This window comes from Podarcis erhardii (assembly GCF_964252035.2).
Source record: "Podarcis erhardii genome assembly, chromosome: 8".
NCBI lineage: Eukaryota > Metazoa > Chordata > Lepidosauria > Squamata > Lacertidae > Podarcis > Podarcis erhardii.
In genome coordinates, this window is record NC_138499.1 from 59,962,023 (window position 1) to 59,984,383 (window position 22,361).

Sequence of the window (22,361 nt, forward strand, 5' to 3'; positions counted from 1 at the left end):
CCTCAGTATCAAGGTTGAAAATGAGGAACAGTTCTTGCCAGTGTAGTTGTTTATCCACGTAACAGATGGATTTAAGAAATAGCCGATTTAAGGCTCAGCCATATAAACAGTCCCATTGCCAATCTGATCAGTGCAAGAGGAACACATTTTACTTCTGACTTTTAAACATCTGCGTTCTCTCACAATGGTCCAGTTCACACAGAACGCTAAGCCAAATCATGACTTAGTGTGAATTAGCAAAAGTGCAGGCTCCTGGAAAGTCATCTGTGGCCATTTTCCCCCTTCTGCAGTCCTGCAGCTGCTGCTGCATTAAGCCATGGTTCAACTTTGTGTGTCATCCCCATTTGGACTCATGTTTTAGCTCTCTCCAACAAACCACATCCTGTACAACATAAGCTACGTTTACAGGTCATGGTGTGTGTGCAGAGAGCTGCAATCCAAGTATAGGTTTGGACATGCTAGTTCGCTATAGATACCTCGCCAAGAATTCATAAGCAAATTTTGCATGATGGTTCTTGAGATCAAGGTCTGTGTTAGGAAACAATTAGGTGCCATTTCAAAACTGCACTGAGTTTAGCTACTAATTTCAAAACTTCAGATTTCCAAATCAAGCTGTGTACGAAGCTGCTAATATTCTATTTTGATCCATTTTGAGAAAACCTGCCCCTAGTTTGTATGCCAGTGTTGTGTTTCTTTTTTAGGTATTGCAAATAGGCTTTTACTGATGTTGGCAGCAAAGATGTCACACTGTCCTAGATCTGAAGCTCGACTATCCCATTGTTAGCCAGAGATCCAGAGGAAATATTTGTGAAAGATGCATTTTCAGTAAAATAATTTTATTTGAAGGTCACTGCAAAATCATCTGTTTTAGCAAGCTTGAGCTTGTGAGATCAATTCTCTTTAGCTGTATCACCCAAAGGAGAAGAAATAGGATGCATACCACTGTTACCTTCAGAGAGATTTCACAGATGTCAATGCTACTTTAGTACCTTAGCGCTGCACCACACACCGTTTTTTCTTCATGAAATGAAACATCAAATGAGATTTTACAATGACAAAAAAGAATTTTATAGCTGTACTAGCTGGCAAATGATGTACTACAGTGGTTTTACACTAGTCTCATTGTTCTGAGCTTTGAAATTCCTGAGGCTAAGCCGACATGTGCTCAGAGCATGCAATCCAGCTCATTTTTTTTTTAAAAAAAAAATGTTATCACACATCAAAGCTATGGCTTAATGAACAAACCATGTGGACTTATGAAACTGCTAAAACTCCTAGAGTGTAGATCAGTCTCTTTCTCTGGTTTAAAATCTTAACCTTAACTCTCCCAAAAGCATTGGCCTGGGATAGAAATGGGGGGCAGGATCAGGTTGTGAGGAAGTCTAAAATGCTCCAAATGGAAAGAAATAGCATATATCCTTTAAGCTTGTCTGCACAGATACCTTATTGTGCATCAGACTCTCTTTAATGAGTATTTAATGAGCATTACTGCTGTAGTATCTGGACTGCACTGCACGCAGCTGGGAATATGGATGTATGCTCTTAAAATGCCCAGGATTAAAGAGGAGAGTGTCTTCATAAGCATAGTGATCAGTGGATCTGAGAAATTGCTAAGACACGTTGAAATGCTTAGGAGGCAGCAACATTCACAGTGGCTTTCAAATTCTGATAATTTCAGACACATATAATCTCGCATTTCCCTCTTGTTAAAATTGACTTTTATTCCTTCCTACTTCTGGGTTAATTACAGTATCATTTAACTATTTATTTACCCTTTTTTTACACTCTCCCAGCTAGTGCAAAGTTCCTCTCCTTTACTTTCTCTTGTGCACTCTCTCTCTCTTTTCTACTTTTGCTAAATAATACATGATAACGCTGTGAAATCAAGTCTGAATACAATATATATGAACGATTCACTGGCTACATTTTTTAATGTTAACTATTCAGTCTGTAGAAAGTTCAAACTACTATTCAGCTCACATTGGAACAAACCCATTTATTTCATTCATATTAGCGAATGTATAAATGCAGGTAAGAGGCACAGATACTCCTTGGTAGATTAAAAATGTCAGAACAGCCCTGTATTTTTAATATTGAGTGCTGGAGGCCCATCTCCTGACCTAACATTTCTCATCCAGGTGCTTGCTAAGCAGCTTTCCTGTGGCCATATGAAATATCTCCATGTAATGTTGTTGTTGTTTAGTCGTTTAGTCGTGTCCGACTCTTCGTGACCCCCTGGACCAGAGCACGCCAGGCACTTCTGTCTTCCACTGCCTCCTGCAGTCTGCTCAAACTCATGCTGGTAGCCTCGAGAACACTATCCAACCATCTCGTCCTCTGTCGTCCCCTTCTCCTTGTGCTCTCCATCTTTCCCAACATCAAGGTCTTTTCCAGGGAGTCTTCTCTTCTCATGAGGTGGCCAAAGTATTGGAGCCTCAGCTTCACGATCTGTCCTTCCAGTGAGCACTCAGGGCTGATTTCCTTAAGAATGGATAGGTTTGATCTTCTTGCAGTCCATGGGACTCTCAAGAGTCTCCTCCAGCACCATAATTCAAAAGCATCAATTCTTCGGCGATCAGCCTTCTTTATGGTCCAGCTTTCACTTCCATACATCACTACTGGGAAAACCATAGCTTTTACTATACGGACCTTTGTTGGCAAGGTGATGTCTCTACTTTTTAAGATGCTGCTTCATGTAATAGCAAGCCCTTAATTTAGCAACAGGCTATATTCATCTTCTCTAAAGGAAACATGGCATTATTTACCAAAATAGCATTAAGCAGTCCTTCTATAAATCAAACCAACAGAAAGCAAACATTCTAATATCCTGCTGAACTATGGAAAAACACCACAATATAAAACCCATAGTGAATAAATGAAAAGATACATGCGTACATGTCCATTTCCAAGCAAAATCAATATGACCGCTGTTGAAACGACAGTCTTGAAATTATTCTTACTTTTCACACCAGTCCTAAAAACATTTGTCTGAAGGTACGTCCCGTAGTTTACAGCAGTGCTTTTTTTCTGGGGTGGACACATACCTCCAAACCTTTTCTAACGGAAATCTAATGGGAAAAGAAGCTAATTTTTTAAACATTTTTAGTTTCTTCTCTAGCACAGTGAATCACCAGTTCTGTTGCAACCCCCGATGGCGACCTCATTTCCTGTCATGGTGTTTCCTGAGTCACAGACGGAATGAGAGTACTGCTAAACATTTTTTTTTGAAATTTTTTTACAGTAAAAGCTGCTTTTGAACAAACAGGGTAAATTAGAAATCACATTGTGAACTGTCCCGTGATCTTCAGATGAAAGACGGTATAAAAATTTCAAAAATATACACATATTGCCTAGCAACCCCTTACCAATGGTACAATTGCAAACTTCTGTAGAAGACAGCAAAGAGTTTCATAGTCCTGCTCTTGGATATATATATATATTTTTAAGTACTTGTAAAAAAAGAAAAAAAGAAGCAGTGTCTTTCAAGAAGCGTTTGCACTAGGTGCGTATATCAGATGGCATTTTATACTTCGTAGCTATAGTGGAAAGCATAGCTATACCCCACAGCCGCAAGTATTTATCTAGTAGGGGTGTACTTGAGGGATGATGTCAAAGATGTTTACCCATTTTTGTCAAATATTGTGCAGGTGTGTCAAAATCAGTCTAGGATATCAGTTCTGCGCTACTGCAACCACTGGTGAACCAACTGTGAGGAATGGAACAGGTGAAGAAAGCTTAAGTCATCTCTGGGCTGTGAAAGCAACATTGAAGGGTGTCGTGAGGGGAAATTGAGGCCTCTTGAAATGGCCCAGAGGGTCTTTCTGCTGCTTTAGTTGAATGTGTATAAGGTTTATATGCAGAGGTTCACACAATAAATAAGAGAAAGCTTGTGCACCTTGAAAATGAGCCTTGCCTTGAAAAGCCTTTCTATTAAATAAATGCTTCTCTCCCAATAAATACCAATCTTCAGAACAGCAGCAAGCTGAGGAGGGGCCTGAAGGTAGCCTGAAAAAAAGAAGCAGCTGCTGTCATACCACAGGTGTGAATCTTCAATTAAGAACCATCATGCTTTTCTGTCAACATTAATGAAATTCAGATGTGACAGGTAAGAGAGCTGCTTTAGGAAAGTTGTTGGGTTGGTTTTTTTTTTTTTTAAATATCTTTTGGTTTCTTTTTCCCGTTCCCCATAACAACCACAGTAAGGACTACTTGCCAACAGGAAAGTAATGATGCAATGGGAGTGACAAAAAATGGGTTTCTAAATGAGGTAACAGCAAGGTAGGGAAGAAAAAGGGAACAAACTGGTGCCCTTTCGAGCTCTGACAAGGTAGATAAGCCCAGAACTGCCATATTTGAAACAAGGACTGACAACTTTCCATGGAGGATGTTTCATTGAAAATTTATGCCTTCATGCTGGAATTCAATCTAGGCTTCCAAAGGCTGAGTTGAAGGGGAAACTCTCAGGGTAGTAAGTGAGCAGAAACAAACAATTTACATCACAGAGATAAGTTAAATCCATTTAACACAAAATTCACTTGGAAATAGGTAATATTTTCCAGCTCCCCCTTTTGTTCAGGCAATGTATGTGCTGGGAACTGCCATAAACAAGAAAACTTAACATTTTAGGGGGGATAGATTGAAGTATGCAAAGGCAAGCTGAGGATGTTTTTGTGAGATATGTTAAAAGTAAACACGCACACACAGCCAGGCTAGTAAAATTTTCTTTGAAGCTGCCATTTAACATCCACCCTGCACAGGATCCTTCCAAGAAAATTTGGTAAAATATATATGTGGGCAAGTTTTAGTGAATCAAGTCCAATCAGTGATTCTGTGACTGAAAAACCTAGAGGCAGACCAGGGAGAGATTTCTGAAGAACTGGAATTGTGACCAGAGTTTTTAGGGAAATGGTTGCAAAACCAAAAGTTATAAGGTGGCTTCATGATTAGCTTCAGAAATAAAGCACTGAAGTTCCAGAAATGAGGACTTGGTTAGCACATGGCGTTAACTGCAATGTAGCAGAAGGAGGGATAAAGTTTTAACTTCCTTGACCATTTTTCCCTCTTCCCTTTTTCCTGTTCTTCCTACTGATTATCATACATTATGCTTTGAACTAGGAAGATGAGATTCACCAGTTTCCAAGCCACCTTCTTAACCAGACAGCTAGGAAAGGTCAGAAGCAGGGCAGACAGTTGTTCCCTGTGCATTGAATGTGCCTGTTCTATTCTAGATATACCGGTACTTTCTTTTGCTCAGGCACCTGCACAGTGTGAGACCTATTACAAATTTATAAGTCTCAATTCTGTCATGCAATTTACTTGCTCGCTTCCCAGCAGAAGCCCACAAAGAAATTCTCTGCATTAGAATCCTAATTCATTGAATATCCTCACTGCGCTTTCCCAACAAATAGGGCACACACAAAAATGAAGCTGAGTTGCAATTGCAGAAAATACACAGCATATTAGACCTGATGAAGTGTTTCAGCATTCAGAATGGCTCTCTAGTGAGGGGAGAGAGACCCTGTCAGATAGCTTTGCTTAATAAACTCAGTGGTGGTCAGAAAAATAAGGGCCTATTCACAGGGCTCAGCCTTTGAGCTTGCATCAGATTAATTTTTAAAGTTGTCAGTCCACACTGACTTTTCAGCAGCACTACCAGACTACATGCTTATGGGAGAGTCAACAACATGCTTTAAACTTAGCAAATAGTTCATTGCCAAAATTGTAGGAAACCTAATAAACGCTGTAGGAATTCTAAGCATTGTTCCTTTGAAACTGTCATCTTTAGGAAAGGCAAAATCGGTTCCTGAATTTCAATTCAGAGAAAATACAATGTGTTCACCTTACATTTAGGATGACAAAACAAAAAAACGGGGTGGGGGAATTAAACTGCAAATACAAGGGAACAAAAGAGGATTTTATTTTGCATTAAAATTACATTGTTTTCCAAGGGCCAGGGACTTATTCAGCAAAAGCTCAGCAGTTAGCATCATTCCAGAGGTAGTCACAGTAGATCAACACACATCTGACTGAGGTCACATTCATACCACACATTTAAATTGGAGAGTTTCCTAGGAAGTTCAAATAATCAGATCAGGCACTTTGGAGAATTTCTAGTGAGTCTGGTCAGGCTGGGGGTTCTGCCAATATGAGGAGTTGAAGCAAGGAGATGGAGCCATCAGAGGCCTTATAAATGCACTTAACTCACCAATACTTTATTATGGGAACTTATTTCAGGTGTAGTTCAGAGATTTTGTAAAAATTAGTTCAGTTAACTTTGTTGAAATGAGCACATGCATTACAAACACTGGTCTTGAAGCAAGGACAGGTGGCAAGTTGTAGCACCAAAATCCTGAAAGTCCTTTCAGCTGTTCTTTGGCTTTGACAGCTACACTAGGACTGAAACATTGCCTGTTCACAGCTGTCACTGAGATACAAACAGCTTTCCTTCTAATCTGCAGTACAAAAGGAGTTCGTGCCTTCAGATGACTCTGGTATAGAAGATTTGGTCATGATGCAGGAAAGAATTAAATAACCTAGAGGGTCTATGAGAAAGGAGACTCAAAATGTGCTCCCCATTCTTCATAGCCCATTGTAAGGTGGATTGGAATTTGAATAGATATAGAAACAGTATATACAGTAGAAATAGGAAGAACTTTTCAAATCAAAAGCTGCTCAGAGCTTTCCAGAGGCTCAGCAAAATACTATGGGAAGTGATTTCTTAGAAGTTGATGCAAGTATAATTGTGCAGGAATGGGATTACTACTGAGGATCTAGCATATATATGACATGTATGTTAAAAATAACAGACACAGAAAAGGTAGTCAAGCAGACAATGGATTTGTTGAGAAATTTAGTATAGTTATAACATATTGGAACATGGAAGTATGAGCCTTTATTCTTCCTTATGTGTTGTTTGGTGTAACTTCATGTGTCGTTTGGGTATGTTTTCTTTTTCTGGATTATTGTTGATGATACCATACAATTTATTTTATGGAAATATACTAAGCCTTGTTAAGTATTGTTATCATTGGGGGTGGGGAGTACAACCTTGCAAAGGTGTGGGATTCTCACGATGAGGCTTCTCTGGAGGTTCATGGCAGATTAATCCTGCTACCTCCACACAAGATGGGCCTGCTAAACCATTAAAGGTGAAATGTTGACCATGGGAACATTCAACACACTTGAGGATGGAACGGCCACTTCTGATGTGAAGGTGTGTGAAGGTGTGTGAAGAAAGGAGCTTGTTGTTGCATAGGCTGGTGAGAGGTAGCCCATTTTCCTTCCCCTCCTGGGAAGAGATTTTGAGAGTGAGCAATGGCTGGGCAGTTGGTGGGCCATGAACCATCCTTCCCACTTCTCTGTCAGTCATCCATCCTCTGAAAAGCAATGAGAGAAACAAAGCAATAATCATCAGGAAATATATATATACTCACAGTGTATTTATAAATTATCTGCTGCTGTTAGAAGTTGCCTCTGGCTGCCACTTAGCTGTTGAGCCAAGTTCAAGCTCTTTGTTTGCCAGTACCAAGCCCCATAAAGCTTGGGACCCAGGATATCTGAAAGATTGTTCCATCCCTTATATACCCAATCACTGTGCTGTGCAGAAGAGGGGCTCTTATGAGTATCATTCTATCTGTTCCATATCATACAGGAATTGAACTCCTTCTCTTAACATATCCGACAAAGGCCATCTCTCTTGCCTTTTCTTTTCGGCACCTACTGAAGTCCTTTCTTTTTCAACAAGTCTTATAAGTGTAGATCTTTCTGCACTTAAAGAACTGTGTCTGCATCTGTGCTGGATTTGAAATGTTTCTCACATACGGAATTGTTTTTGTTTTTCTATATGGAATTGGAGATATATATATATATATATATATATATATATATATATATATATATTTGGTGATTTACTGTGAAATCGCTTCCTGATATTTTATGGGAAGCATTTCATAAATGGAATCCGACGGATAAATAAGGAGTTGTGGGTAATTCAGAAATAATGTCATTTGACATGTGTGGTAGATGGTGGCGAGTAAAATGATGCTTTAACAATCGCCAGGGGAAAATGCATAAAAATTATCCTTCGCAAATCTCCTCCTTATAAGATGTCAAAAGCCTTCACACTGCATATTAAGGAACATGGAAATGAGCACTGACATAGCAAATAATGCTAAGTGAATAAATGCTTCAAACAACTGAAAATAAACCAGTGTGCCAGTAGAAGCATAATTTAACCCCAAATACCAGAGGAGTATAGTGGTTGGGAGGTTTACAGAATGATGTGTGTTTATGTATGTGGGTGTATTATAAGAGAGGCCTGCTATAGATTCCACAGTTCCCAAGCTGTCGTATATAGGCTCCATGCTCCATGCATAAAACTGCTGAAATTTCAAAGACTCCAATGATATGCCATTGTTTTAGCAGACTCTATGGCTAAAGCAAGGCGGGTGTTTGTTTTGCTTTGTGGGGCAATGGGGAGAATCTTATTCCATTATGGGCATCTCACAGTATTTGGCAGTAGTACTGAACTACAATACTTCAATAGAAATGTAGAATTTTCTCACAGAAAGAAGCAGCATTCAAGAGCAATAATTATATGGAATAAAGATGGAAAGCTTTCAGCTTTCACTGTGGACGCTTATGCCATATTGTGAAAATGGGTGGAGAGAGACGTTAAATGGTTAGGGATCTTGAAGTGAGCCTAATTGCACACAGCTGTGCTGAAAATGCAAGCAATTAGATGAGCTTATCTTGGGCACGTTCTGAAGGGGGGGCAGGCTCTCTAAGTGTCTTTTGTTTTGGATACCCCAATATAAAAACAAGAGATGGATCTATAAAAATAAGAAATATTAATAGTGTTATAATGGTGTATTTAGGAGCACTGTAGATGAAAGTTCTTGACTGGCTTATGTAGCTGGAATAAAGGAGACCGACTTCTGGAGACACCTGATATTGAGAAGGAAAGTCCATTCAAAACTTAACATACATGTTTAACAGCAGACTCAAGCTTATTAAGCACTAAAATGATGAAACACCAATAATAGCACAAATTTCTCACAATGGTAACTTCTTAAGAATGAGACCCACTTGGAACAAACTTGAAATTGATTGAAATGAAGTCATAGAATGGAAGGAAAATGCACAGAATGGGGTGCGGAAGCAGCTGTAGATCTGGAGAAACTTTTGACTCCTCTTGCCTGGTTTGTTGCATCTGAGCTGGATCTAAGCAGGCTTACAGCCTTTTTTTTTCTTTCTTGGACTCTTCCCACAGTCACTACGGTAGACTGGTGAAAAAGAGGACCATGGTCCTATAGCACGAATAGCTATGAAGAAATTTCAGCAGGTAGAGTTGGTATGACCAGCAACATCTGCCGAAATTCCTTCTTCTGCACTCTATTAAAGGTGCAGCAGCCCTGTCCTCAGCTTCACTTGGCTACCTAATGTACACTGAAGAAAGTCAGCGTGTCTACAATTTATAATGCATAAAGACCTGCCCTGGTCCTTGCCAGCGAAGTGGCCAGGAGAGAATAGTGCAAGGTAAAAGAAGAACTGTGTCCAGTTCTGGGCACCACGGTTCAAGAAGGACACTGACAAACTGGAACGTGTCCAGAGGAGGGCAACCAAAATGGTCAAAGGCCGGGAAACGATGCCTTATGAGGAACGGCTAAGTAAGCTGGGCATGTTTAGCCTGGAGAAGAGGAGGTTAAGGGGTGATATGATAGCCATGTTCAAATATATAAAAGGATGTCACATAGAGGAGGGAGAAATGTTGTTTTCTGCTGCTCCAGAGAAGCGGACACGGAGCAATGGATCCAAACTACAAGAAAGAAGATTCCACCTAAACATTAGGAAGAACTTCCTGACAGTAAGAGCTGTTCGACAGTGGAATTTGCTGCCAAGGAGTGTGGTGGAGTCTCCTTCTTTGGAGGTCTTTAAGCAGAGGCTTGACAACCATATGTCAGGAGTGCTCTGATGGTGTTTCCTGCTTGGCAGGGGGTTGGACTCGATGGCCCTTGTGGTCTCTTCCAACTCTATGATTCTATGATTCTATGATTCTAAGAGAATAGTGCAAGGTAAGGGGCGCGGGTGGCGCTGTGGGTAAAACCTCAGTGCCTAGGACTTGCCGATCATATGGTCGGCGGTTCGAATCCCCGCGGCGGGGTGAGCTCCCGTCTTTCGGTCCCAGCTCCTGCCCACCTAGCAGTTCGAAAGCACCCCTAAGTGCAAGTAGATAAATAGGTACCGCTTTATAGCGGAAAGGTAAATGGTGTTTCCGTGTGCTGCTCTGGTGCTGGCTCGCCAGAGCAGCTTCGTCACGCTGGCCAGGTGACCCGGAAGTGTCTCCGGAAAGCGCTGGCCCCCGGCCTCTTAAGTGAGATGGGCGCACAACCCTAGAGTCGGACACGACTGGCCCGTACGGGCAGGGGTACCTTTAAAAGAAGAGGCATTTGTGTTTTGCATCTATTTTTATGTGGTAAACAAAAGTAAGTGTTCAACTGCCTAAGTGCATTAGGCGCATATGTTATACTCAAGGAAGTGCATGGAAAGATATATATGATGTGTGTGCACCTGAAAGAGGAAAAGGGTTAAGTTAAATCAATCACACCCATCTCCTGTAATAACCAGCAAGCTTATGTTGTTGGGGACCTGTATCGAATCTTCCAGGTATGAAAAAACACGTTCAGAGATAGTTCACTTACAGCAAGTTACACTCACCTGGAGAGCTGAGCCCCCTGAAATTAGCTTATATTGCATCAGGCAGATAAAAAGCCAGTATAAGAGGGAGAGAGAGAAAAAAATCACATAATTGCAAGACTCCGATTGTGAATGTTATAACCTCTGGGCTCTACATTTTACCATTCAACTGAACAGATAACATTTATGCATATGGAGCTGTTGTATTGCTAATTCCCGAAATAATGTGTGCAGCATGGCATATCATTCCACTGACAAGCAATTGGCAGGTAGCTTTTACAATAGCAAGATGGATTCACAGCATGGAATGTGTTGATTGCTCGTGTCAATCCCTTTGCAATTTTAAACTAGTAGTAATTAGAGCTATAAATCTCTCCCAAGTATAATTAGATTACTATTTATACCTATTGTCATTAAAACCAGCCTGAGACAATTACTTTTTTTGGTTCCATTGCCGGCAAAAGTCTCTTTAAAAGCAATAATCACAGTGTTTAACGCAATCCATATTCCTAATTCTATAATGCAAAATATCAAGGAAATTAGGCTGCCTCCCTCTTATACCCAATGAGATGATATGGCAAATTCACTTGTGTGGGTTTCCTAAATTACACTTATCAGTGCTGGATTAAAGGGCATTCGTTCATTGAATAACACTCTAGACTACATTTATTTGACAGATATGTCATTCCCCTTTTCCTATCCATATATGTAATGATGCAAGCACAGTCCACTTAGCTTTCCTCTGCTTTGCTTCAAAATGGGCAGGATCTGGATATTTTCATTTTCCTCTCAAGTGGAAGCATACCCACTGCCTCTCTGTCATAGGAAAAGGAATTGTGTCACATTCTGAATAGGAACACTCCTTAATTTGTATTGTCCCTTTCAACACAATAAGCATGATCGTTACCCTCATTCAGTACTTGAGACATCTCCATATTTTTGTGGTAACATGGGGCCAGCTTTTCCCATCCATAGTGCAGGTGGATTCAGTCCTTGTGAATTAAGCTGCTAACCCATTCCTATGATCATTTTGTCTTATGACCAACCGATTGCACACAAGTTTTCTTCCTCATATTGATAAAGCTATCACATAGAGCTCTCTTGTATGGATCATCATACAAGTAAATTTCAGCGGGTTAGATGAACTATAAGCACTGCATGAAAAACACAGGAATGAGAATCGACACATAAGATCTTGCAAAGATGGCTGTTGGATTGGAGGCCTGAAAATCTGCATCAACTTTTAGACCTCCTAGACCAAGTAGGAGAGGAGGAAGCCCCAGCTGATTCTTCCACTGGTCCTTCTGCCTACCCTTTTCTTCTGCCTAAAGTAGACATCAGGAGTCCCATTTTGCCCCACTGCTGGTGAAAAGATAGGCAAATGAGAGTACTAGGACAGAGCAGGATGGGACACCCATGGTCACATCAACTCTTGCTGTATCTGGGTGCTCAAATGCACACTTTGTGGTATGTTCTTCATTCAGATAAAGATTCTAGAAAGCTGTCATTTGTAGTGTTGCATCATTAAAAAACAACATTTTAATGCAGAGATGAGCAACTTGTGGGCTTCTTGTTGGGCTCCAACGACGTCCCAACAGCTAGAATAGCCAATGGTCAGGGACGATGACCATTAGCTGCAGTCCAGCACCATTTCCGGGATGGGGGCTAAAGGTTCCCCACCTGTTTGAAAACATGCTTAATTTTTCCAAACTAGTTTTATAGATTAAACTGCAGCATGCAGCACATTCTTTCATTACCTGATAAAGTACTCATCCCTTCTATTCCCTTACAGACAAATAATGTGAAGAAGCCATGCAAAGTATACTTGAAGCTGTGAGTTTCTATTTTTCTTGGATTAACCATAGGTATCTTTTGGACACGGGGAAAACCAATCACTAGACCATTATGAAATTGAATGTAACACAAATGGCTGCTCCCAGCATAGAGGCTGGTTAATGGACTGCGGGATAATCCTTTTCAAGCACATTTTTAGCAAGTGGTCAAAAAAGGCGATAACAGTTCCACGAACCTCTTGTGTTTCCAGTGCTGCAATGCCAAAACTTTCACAAGCACTCTATTCACTAGGGACCAGGGGGTTATAAAAGTATGAATTCCTTAATAATGAAAGAAGAACATTCAAACCTGATGTTCTCAACCTAGACAGGCTTTAGAATAGACTTTCCATGTTGTGTGAGTTTTGACCATTTAAACTCCCTTAAATTGATGTTCTTGTAGTGCTTTCCCAAACTTATCCAAGAGCTGGCATTGTTTCTAGCAGTCCTGTGTGTATGCGCGAACACACAAATATGTGTGCACTTGCATGTGTGCATGTATTGAATTAATATTATTTACAAGCTTCTAAAGTCTGCCACAGAATGTTTGAATCAATGCCATTCAGCGTATCACAATTATAGTTGTTCTATATTTAAAAAAAACACTGGAAAGTTCATTTCTTCCTCCTGGATCTATTTATATTCCCTGTAATTTTAGCTTATGTGGAAATGATGCCTTAAAGATCAATGTCACAGCTCCACCTATTACACTAATATTTTTTAAAAAGAAAGGCCACCACAAGTATATACCTAGTGATGGACCTCCCAGAATTATTAAAGGCTACAGGGAGCCTGGATCTAACTCCCTGAATGTTGGATTTGAAGTGGTCAAAAGCATGGAACATCATGGCCTCATGGAGGCACAGCCTATGAAAAATATAGTATTTGTAAATCCAGCAAACTATATGTGTATAAAGATTAACCATGTAATGTAAAATGGTGCAGAGTCAAATGGATGAATTGGTCCAAAATTAAAATACAGTTGTACCTTGAAAGTTGAACAGAATCTGTTCCGGAAGTCTGTTCGACTTCTGAAACGTTTGACTTCCCAAGTGTGGCTGCAGGAAGCTCCTACAGCCAATCGGAAGCAGCGGAAGCCCTGTCAGACATTTGGCTTCCAAAAGAATGTTTGAAAACCGGAACACTCACTTTCGGTTTTTGATTGTTTGGGAGCCGGAACTTTCAACTCCCAAGGTGTTCGAGAGCCAAGGTATGACTGTACAACAGTGCTGTTAATATTAAAAAGGCAGGAAGGTTTTAAAATTGCAGAGTCATTATTTGAAATGTCTTGTCTATATCTTATTCGCAAATGGCAGTGTTTTGGAAAATAAAAATAAAGGTGCTAACTTACAACTGCTACCAATTTCCAATTCTTATGCTCCTTCCATTTTCTAGTGAATGGAACAGGTGGGCTTTCCTAATTATGAAAACAAGATTCTTGTTCAGTGGAACATTCTTCCCAAAGCTCGTCTTTCTATGCTAGGGAGGGACACTAAAGATAGAGATAGCTGACACACAACAGTATTTGTAATGGGTGCAAATATTGTATGTGTTTCAAGGGATGAAGCAGTTCATGTACTGCATTTACTGGTAGGAAGGAATTGCTCTTATGTGAATTCCCCCCCCCCTTTATTTTTCTTGTGGACCCAACACAGCTGCCTTTGTTTTTTGTGTGACTTGGAAAATACTGAAATACTTGGAAATACTATCCATTCAATAGTTGGTTCCGCAAGTGGAGGAAGAGGATCTTAGCCCACCTGGTCTTGGAACTTGATTCCCTGAGGAAACATACCCTCCAACTAATAGGTAAAGCAATCTGGCTTCTGCTTTTTATCTAGCGCTCCAGCTAAAATTAATCTCCACCTCTGTTCATACGAGGTCTACCTAGTTTCTCTGTTTTCCCGGTCAGCTTGCAAAATAATTTCACCTAAGGGTGAAATATAGATCTGGGTATGTATCTGCATATGAGTTATGATAATAGCTGTTGTATATTTCTGCTTCGGTGCAACTCGATACTTGACTATCTCCTAATACAAGAACAAAAAGCGCTGAAAGGCATACAATTGTGACAACAATATGTCGATAGTGAGAATAGATTCCTGATAGAGTAGAAAAGGAGCGTTAAAGTCGCAAAAGTGTATGTTTCCGCAAGGCTTACAAATAAAAATATAGCACAAAAACAATGATTATTGTACTGAAGAATGCTCTGAGCAGCAGATGACTTCTGGATATGGCCCTGTTTCAAATATCTTCTTCAGGTGCTAACACCTCGAAAGTGTTTCAAAGCTTTAACTGCAACTTTCAGAACTGGGAGGATGTCAGGAATGGGTATATCCAGGGCTTTTTTTCAGCTGGAACTCACCAGAACTGAGTTCCAGCAGCTCTTTAGTGTGTTCCAGCATCTCTGTAGCATTGCCCCATCACGGCGCTCGGGGATGTCCTACAGAAGCAATCGGAGCTGCGTGGCAGAGGTCGGTGGTGCAAAGTGGCAGTTTATGTTATTTAGCCATGGTGGTGGGGCAAGTGGGCAAAGAAGAGGTCCTCCCTCCCAAAAAAAGCTTAACAACTTTGGTTCTGGCACCTCTTTTTCTAGAAAAAAAAGCCCTGGGTATATCTCCAAATAAGTTACTTGATTCCAAGATAATACTACTATGAGGGTCCGCAATTACAGGCAGGCTTGTTTGTGATGTTATCTACTAATATGGCCTCATTTGAACGTTTTCTGCCTCATCTATAACTTCATCTTAAGACTCCTACAGGATGCAGACATGGGGGGGGGGGCTCTTCTCTCCCCACTTCTGCTTTGGGTATTGCCCCTACCATGTTTATTCTAAGCACTAAAATCCAGTATCCAAGGGTCTGTGCAGTGTGCAAACACTGCCAGATTATCAGTGCTTTAAATTTTGACAACCCTGATCACCTGCTTGGGGAGAGGTTCAATTTAGGCTGAATTTCCCTTTCCCCAAGATGAAGACAGCGCTGATAATCTGTTCAGCTTCAGAAAAATCTCTGAGGCACATGTGGCTTCAAGGCCTAGTCTATATTCTGGAATTAAAACACACACACCAGATAAGCAAGGCGGTACATGTTCAAAACCAGGTCCCTAAGTAAGCATTTAATTAATATAAATAGAGGAGTCATTACTATTTAATCAGATATCTGAACAACCCCTATTTAAATTATGTACAGATGTAATCACATAAAATGAGACTAGGGTGCATCACTTCCTCTCCCGCCCCCAAGCCACCACTTCTGCAAGCTCTGCACACTTTAATTTTACTGTGGCAGCTTATTTAAACAGGATCACATTTATTTCATTACATCTGACTTGTTTGGGAGGTTTCTGATTAATGTAACTCTGTTTTCGGCCAAGCAAACACACATCCAGTTACTGTTGCTGTTTAGGATTTATTTAACTCACAAAGTGTGGCGTAATCTTTATTGTATTTGCTCTGAGCAACCTTATAACCCTATGTGGATCTTCAAACAAAGGGCTCAGAAAGATACGGAGAGGGGCCACACCCCAACCTCCAATTGTTCATAAGAATGTGTTGCACAGAGGCTCTAAATGCACAGTCTGTATCCTGAAACAAATGAGGACACATACCATGTGTTGATGTACATTGGGCTCCAGGCATACAGGCCTCTGTGCACAAGTTCTGATATTCACATGGGGGTCAGTGGCAGGACCAGCAAGCGCAATCCCATAATGCAACTGTATGTGTTTGTTTCGATCTGTTTCCTGTTGCAGCCAAGCAGTGAGCACACAGGGTACTAAGACCAGACCAGGCAACTCCTGACAGTTAGCTGGAATGAGTCTTTCAGGGATGAGGAACCTATTGGACTACAACCCTCATTATCCCTGACCACTGGCTATGCTAACTGGGGCTGATGGGTGTTGGAGTCAAACGATACCTGAGTGGGTCAATGATGCTATTCAGTGGCCCAAAATTATGTATTCATTTATTTTATTAAGCTGATATATCACCCTTCATCTAAAGATCTTAGGGTGGTTCATAAAATAAAATAAAATACAAGCTAAGAAACACAGGAAAGAATTAAAAACAACAAAACAATACCCCACCCCAACAGACAAATTTAAAAAGCTGTAGAATATTAATCAGACAAATGCCTGGTTGAAGTGAAACATTTTTTGCCTGGTGCCTAATATAATGGTGGCAGGCAAACCTCCTTGGAGAAATCGCATTCCACAAACAGGGAACCACTACAGAGAAGGCCCATTCTCGTGTTGCCACCCTCCAGACCTCACATGGAGGAGGCACACAAGGAAGGGCCTCAGATGCCCATCAACTGTGTGGATAGTTCAGTTGGTTAGAGTGTGGTGCTGATAATGCCAAGTTTGCAGGTTCAATTCCCCTATGCAGCAGCTGCATATTCCTGCAGGGGTTTGGACTAGGTGGTCCTCAGGGTCCACTCCAACTCTACAGTTCTATGATTCTATGATGAATGTAGAGCCCTGGGTGGTTTCTACAAACTTTGAGTGGAGATGGCCCCATTCAGACTGCATAATGCTACCTCTCCTGGGCTCAGACCATAGCTATAAGTGCCAGGCTCCTGGTCCATCTAATTTTTCATGACTATGAAATCGCCACAGCAGACAGTCCTGGTTTGGCATCAGAATCTGAGTCAATTAACCAAGGGGAATAGGAGCCAGGTCAAAACAACAAATTAACCGTTCAGGGCCCTGGATTTGTGCACAAGTGTGGAGTTGCAAAATGTCATAACTGTTACCACCTGCACTCTAAATGCAGTTAGATCACACTAGAAACCTTTAATGGCTATCTGTACAAAGCTACAGGAGTGTTTATCACCACATCATCATACGTGAAACTCACATTAGTACAGGGATATGAAGCATTTAAAATTGCAGCCAAGTTCAAATAGTGTATCTGAAACTAGCCAATCCAGGGTGGTGTAATTTTTATAGTTTCGAATAAGGATTAAGAGGCCCAGGGTTCAAACCCTTACTTAGCCATGAAGCTCACTCGTAACTTTGAGCGAGTCCCCTCTCTCAGCCCAACCAACATCACAGGGTTGTTTTTAAGGTAAAATGGGGAGTGGGAGAGCCATGTGTGCCAGCTTGAGCTCTTTGTGGAGGAAATGTTGGGTATAAATTTAATAAATAAATAATTTTCAAAATTGGACTTTTGAATTAGAAAAGAAATCAAATGGAACCCGAAAGCCTCAATAGAACTCAAACCAGTTTGACTCCTTGCTCACCAGCTCCAAGCACCTGGTTCTGTTGCTCAATGTCTATACAAAAATGATTAATTGCCTGCTGCTTGCCTCTGAGAATAATAATAATAATAATAATAATAATAATAATAATAATAATAATATCTCAGCTCCTGCTGCTTGATATACTGAAAACAAATAAGCTGCATCTTTTAAACAGAACAACAAAAATTATTACACAGGAACACGTGTTAAAGATTAGCAGTGACAGCCACTGACTGCTCAAAAGTGGTCATGACCTAGCTTCAAGTTGTGAAGTGTCCATAATTTACTGAGCATTTTAATGCACATGGCATTTTAAAATCTATTACTTGATCCATCCTCTCTGCCAAACCTAGGGGGCAGGCCCTCGTTGTATTCTATTTGAACTTAAACTGAGAGAAAGGGGGCTGTTTTATGGCACTGGATATTACTAGATCTAGGAAACACTGCAGTTCAGAACATATTTGTTGAGCACAGAAGCGGGTAAGAAAAATACAGCACATCCAAAGAAAGGGCTACATTAACCTCTTCCTCTGCTCCTAATAGGTTCAGGAAAGAGCATCAATTTTCTGATATTTATGACCTCCTCTAAACCTTGTTTGTGCCACTGCTCTTAACATTTTATCTGGATGATGTGTGTTTTACTTTATTGAAAGTGTATTGAAAAGCAATGCACTGTAGTTTATAACTGGCCTCTAGATGATGCTAGGATGCTTTATACTCCGTTCTGTTGAAGCACTACTTTACTTCAAACAGGACCTTGAACTCAAATTATTTGGTAGGCACTTTCTTCAGAGTCAGTGCTTCATTGTCTATCAGCTGAAAAACAAACTGTTCTCTGGAAGCCCCTCTCTGGCACTGCTTTACAGAGTACTGATGTTGATGGTGCTTAAATGGGTTTCCTGCAACTGTCGTTCCAGGGCTGCAGGCATACTGTGGTTTGGATTCAGTAGCTGGCTCTGCGGGGGCCAGTGAAGTATGATTGTGCCTACTGGGCAGAGGGTAGGGCTAGAAAGTGTTTTGGTCCCTTCCAACTCTATGGTTCTAACTTCCCACAATGACCATCTGTATCCACAGAATCCACAGAAGCATGTATTGTTCCTCGCAATGCAAAATGGAAATAGCCCTCATGAATGGAAAAATCTAGCTGGCATCAGTAGCTCTTCAATCTGGCATAAGTAAGCCATAATCAGAGGGCTCCAGTTATGGAGGTTGGGAATGTTGTTGCCACACTCCCAATCCATAAAGATAAGGTTGGTCTTTCAATTTTCATGGGGCCTCCAGATGACTGACAAGAAGAACCGATCAGGAATGAGAGTGACTGTAGAGTTAACTCAGCTGGTCTCCTGCTTGGAGAGAGGCTATCCTTGAGGAGAAGGCCTCCACCTTTCCCCACCTGGAAGCTACAATCTGGACAAGCTCTTAAGTGCTCTGTGTAGACTGCTGACTCACACTTCTTTGTCAACTTCCATAAGCTTTACTGCACAAACCAGTCAGTGGTTCTTCAGAAGGACACCAATTGTGTCCAATGCAGTTTGCTTCCTAGTTCAGCTGGATGTTTTACACTACAACTCCCATCATCCCTGATTACTGGCCACACTGTCTGGGGCTGATGAGAGCTGTAGTCCACAATATCTGGAGGAGCACCATGTTGGCTATTCCTAGTTTAGGTGACTCCATTAGATGAATCCAGCAGAGGGAACTACCGTTGTATGAAATTACTTCTATTCAGCCAATAAAGCCAAGAAGCAAAAGCTGATCTGCCAAAGCCCAGCCAAAAGACCTTCTCAGTCTTCTGGGGCATTGCAGAGAGAATAGCTGAGCAGAGGCAGTTTCTCCTCTGTAACAAGACCACAGTGAAAGAAACAGCTGCATGCTGAACTTTTCTATCACAAAGGTTTTAGAAATAAAGGAACAAGCAAAACCTGCCTGCTTACATGTCCCAGCAGTTCAGGAAATAATTTGCCCATATTCTGAACCTGAACAACAATAGAAAGAAACGGCAGCTTAGGAAAGGTCAGGTATCCTAGATCTGACAGAGAGAGAAACAGTGGACAATCAGGAAAAACAAAGTCATGTTCAGGACACCTCAATGTGGCTAACTCATAACATTTCTCTTTGCTCCTCTCCCTTATAAAGTAGTTAAAACTAAGATTTCTAAGTGTGATTCCAGAGCCTGGAATAGTACATTAATTATACTAATAACTGATTATAACAGACACTAGCTGTTTCCCATACTGCTATTGTCTAAGAACAGGCTGGTTGGTGCATGTAGTTCTGTTAACTAAGAGCTTCCCAAATCTGGTGCCAACCCGCCCCCACACATATATATGCCAACATGATGTTTTGTGTCACAAGCCACAGGTTTTATGTCACCAGCCACAATTGTATATTGATACATAGTTAATGCCTCCACCACCCCCAAATTAACATTGTCAATTCTCTTCCATAACTTTGGCATGGCTTTTGGGGGAAATCCAGATCGAGAGCACCAAAGATATATATTAACATAAACAGAACATTAGATACTTCCCAAGAAACTTAAAACACAGTACATGAGCCAATATCAGAGTCATACAGTATCTTATTGCATATCTAAAACTGACAGTATCTATTAACACTTATGAAGAGTGTCATGATGACACAGACCACTTTAATGCTCACATTTTGGTTATTCCACATTATAAACGGTGACTCTTTTGTGGCTGCTATTAAAATCCAATATCCCCCCCCCGACATATTTGTGAACACACACACATCTCATGCATGTACTTTTATATAGATGAAGATTGGTGTGCAAAGACTACAAGTCTGTGGGGAGGGATAGCTGCCTAGAAAAAGAATTCAGAGAGTTTAATAGACTGAACTTATTTTGAACCCACATATATTTTGGGATTTCATGTGAGGAACTCCAGCATATAGCCACTTTAGGAATTTTCATTATTCATACATCCATACTGGCTGAATTTACAAAAGTTGCTGGCATAATATTTATGACATTCAGATGCTATTATAAAATACCTTGCAACTGAGCTAGTTAACCTAACTGTGGCTATAAACAGACACTTGGAAGAAATCTCCCCAAGATTATTGCTGGATTACATTTGCTTTTAGCTGAACTTCAAGGAATCAAGGGCAATTGTGAAATGTGTCATCACAGGCAGGTCTTAAGCCATCACACAAAATCCATACATTAAAGGCTTGTTAGGTCATCTGGTCTGTTTTGGATTCCATGCACTTTCCTGCTTTTTTGATATTATCCTGATAATATCTGTGCTGGGTTTTAGGCAAATATACTGATGTATCACACAGGCACCATTTCCATAAAGTTATATGTTATATTGTAGATGTTATATTGTTATGTATGTTATATTATATGTATGTTATATTATAATATGTTATATTGTGTCCTCCGCCATCTATCTGAGATTTATTCAGTCTCATACTCCACCTTCCAGGAAGGATCTGGTGCCAAGACTCATCTCTAAAACTGGCAATTGTAGAAGCTAGGTGGCTTCAACTCAGGGGACTTGGACACCATCACTGACTGCCCAGGAATATGGTGATCTAAACTAGACAAAACACTGGTGCATTCCAGGCTCTTCACTGTAGTACTGTTATGATGGTCTCTCAGCCTGCTGTATGTTGTCCCAGACTAAAGATTCATTTAGAGGGCTGCCAGTTTCCACTGTCCCTGACCTTTGGCCATACTGTCTGGGGCTGACAGAAGCTGGACATATGGAGGACTACATGTTCCCCACCCAGGGCTGCGGAACCTCCAGTCCATGTGCCTATTTAGGCCATTTTGGCCAAGTATATTCTAGAGCCTATTTTACATAGCACTCAAGAGAGATGTTGGCACTGTGTAAAGTAGGAGCTAGAATATACTTTTGTGGTTCCCAAAGACCTATAATTGATGGGAAGGAATATTCTGTAGCACATTTGAATAGCTGGGAGAGCACTTTCTCACAGAAGGCTACCACACCCGCCCTGCCTGTGCTGGATTCCACTCCTGCTCTTCCAGGGAAAAGAACATGTCTACCATAAATAAATAAATAAAAACCAGTATAGGGCAGTGCATTGAAATACTGTATTGTAATGTAATTCCCCACTAGTCAATGCTTCTTTCTCTTTCCTGTATTAGTCATATGGGTCGTAATGAATGGATTACCATTGTGGCTAGTAAAATCTGGCTATGTATTTAAGTTGCTGAAGGCAAATGAGGATAATAGAGAGTGTCAGCAAGGAAGAACATTACTTCCTGGATGTCAGGGATGGGTTGTGGGCAGAAGTGAGGTGAACTGGGAGCCCAGAGCCAAAGCAGGAAGTGAGAGTCAAGGGGCAAAGCAAGGCGTCAGGGAGCAAGTCAGGAGCAAAGGATAAACCTGAAGGCAGGACCACAGAGCAAGCCAGAACTGAAGAAGAGTCAAAAGGTACAGCAACACAACAAACCTCAGGAAGACCCCATGGCTCTGGAACAGGAAACGCACTTATACTCCTCCTCTGTCCATGAGGATCCAATAGCCTGCCTGGGTGTGCAGAGTCAGCCCAGGGCTTGAAGGAACTAGCTTTCCTAACGCATGAGGAAGTAAGGTG

At 40.9% G+C, this 22,361-nt stretch overlaps 1 protein-coding gene and 1 long non-coding RNA gene across 11 annotated transcripts in view; one reads left to right on the forward strand and one right to left on the reverse strand.

Annotated features, from left to right (window-relative positions):
* Positions 1 to 599: 599 nt before the first annotated feature.
* Positions 600 to 4,143, forward strand: LOC309348366. The gene is made up of 2 exons (XR_014159355.1): positions 600 to 2,194; positions 2,707 to 4,143. It is a non-coding gene; the product is annotated as an uncharacterized lncRNA (long non-coding RNA).
* Positions 2,411 to 22,361, reverse strand: part of LOC309348353 (uncharacterized protein) — a 336,443-nt gene continuing 316,492 nt past the window's right edge. For 5 of the 10 annotated variants that reach the window (XM_081873505.1, XM_081873500.1, XM_081873501.1 and 2 more), the window contains 2 exons: positions 7,048 to 7,374; positions 2,412 to 4,005 (listed from right to left, as the gene is read on the reverse strand). In XM_081873505.1, coding sequence (XP_081729631.1) covers positions 3,851 to 4,005; positions 7,048 to 7,374 — 482 coding nt within the window. In that variant the 3' untranslated portion in view covers positions 2,412 to 3,850. Of the gene's footprint in view, positions 4,006 to 5,895; positions 7,377 to 22,361 lie in introns of those variants that run through there. The other 5 variants (XR_014159340.1, XR_014159341.1, XR_014159342.1 and 2 more) reach the window with 2 other exon arrangements.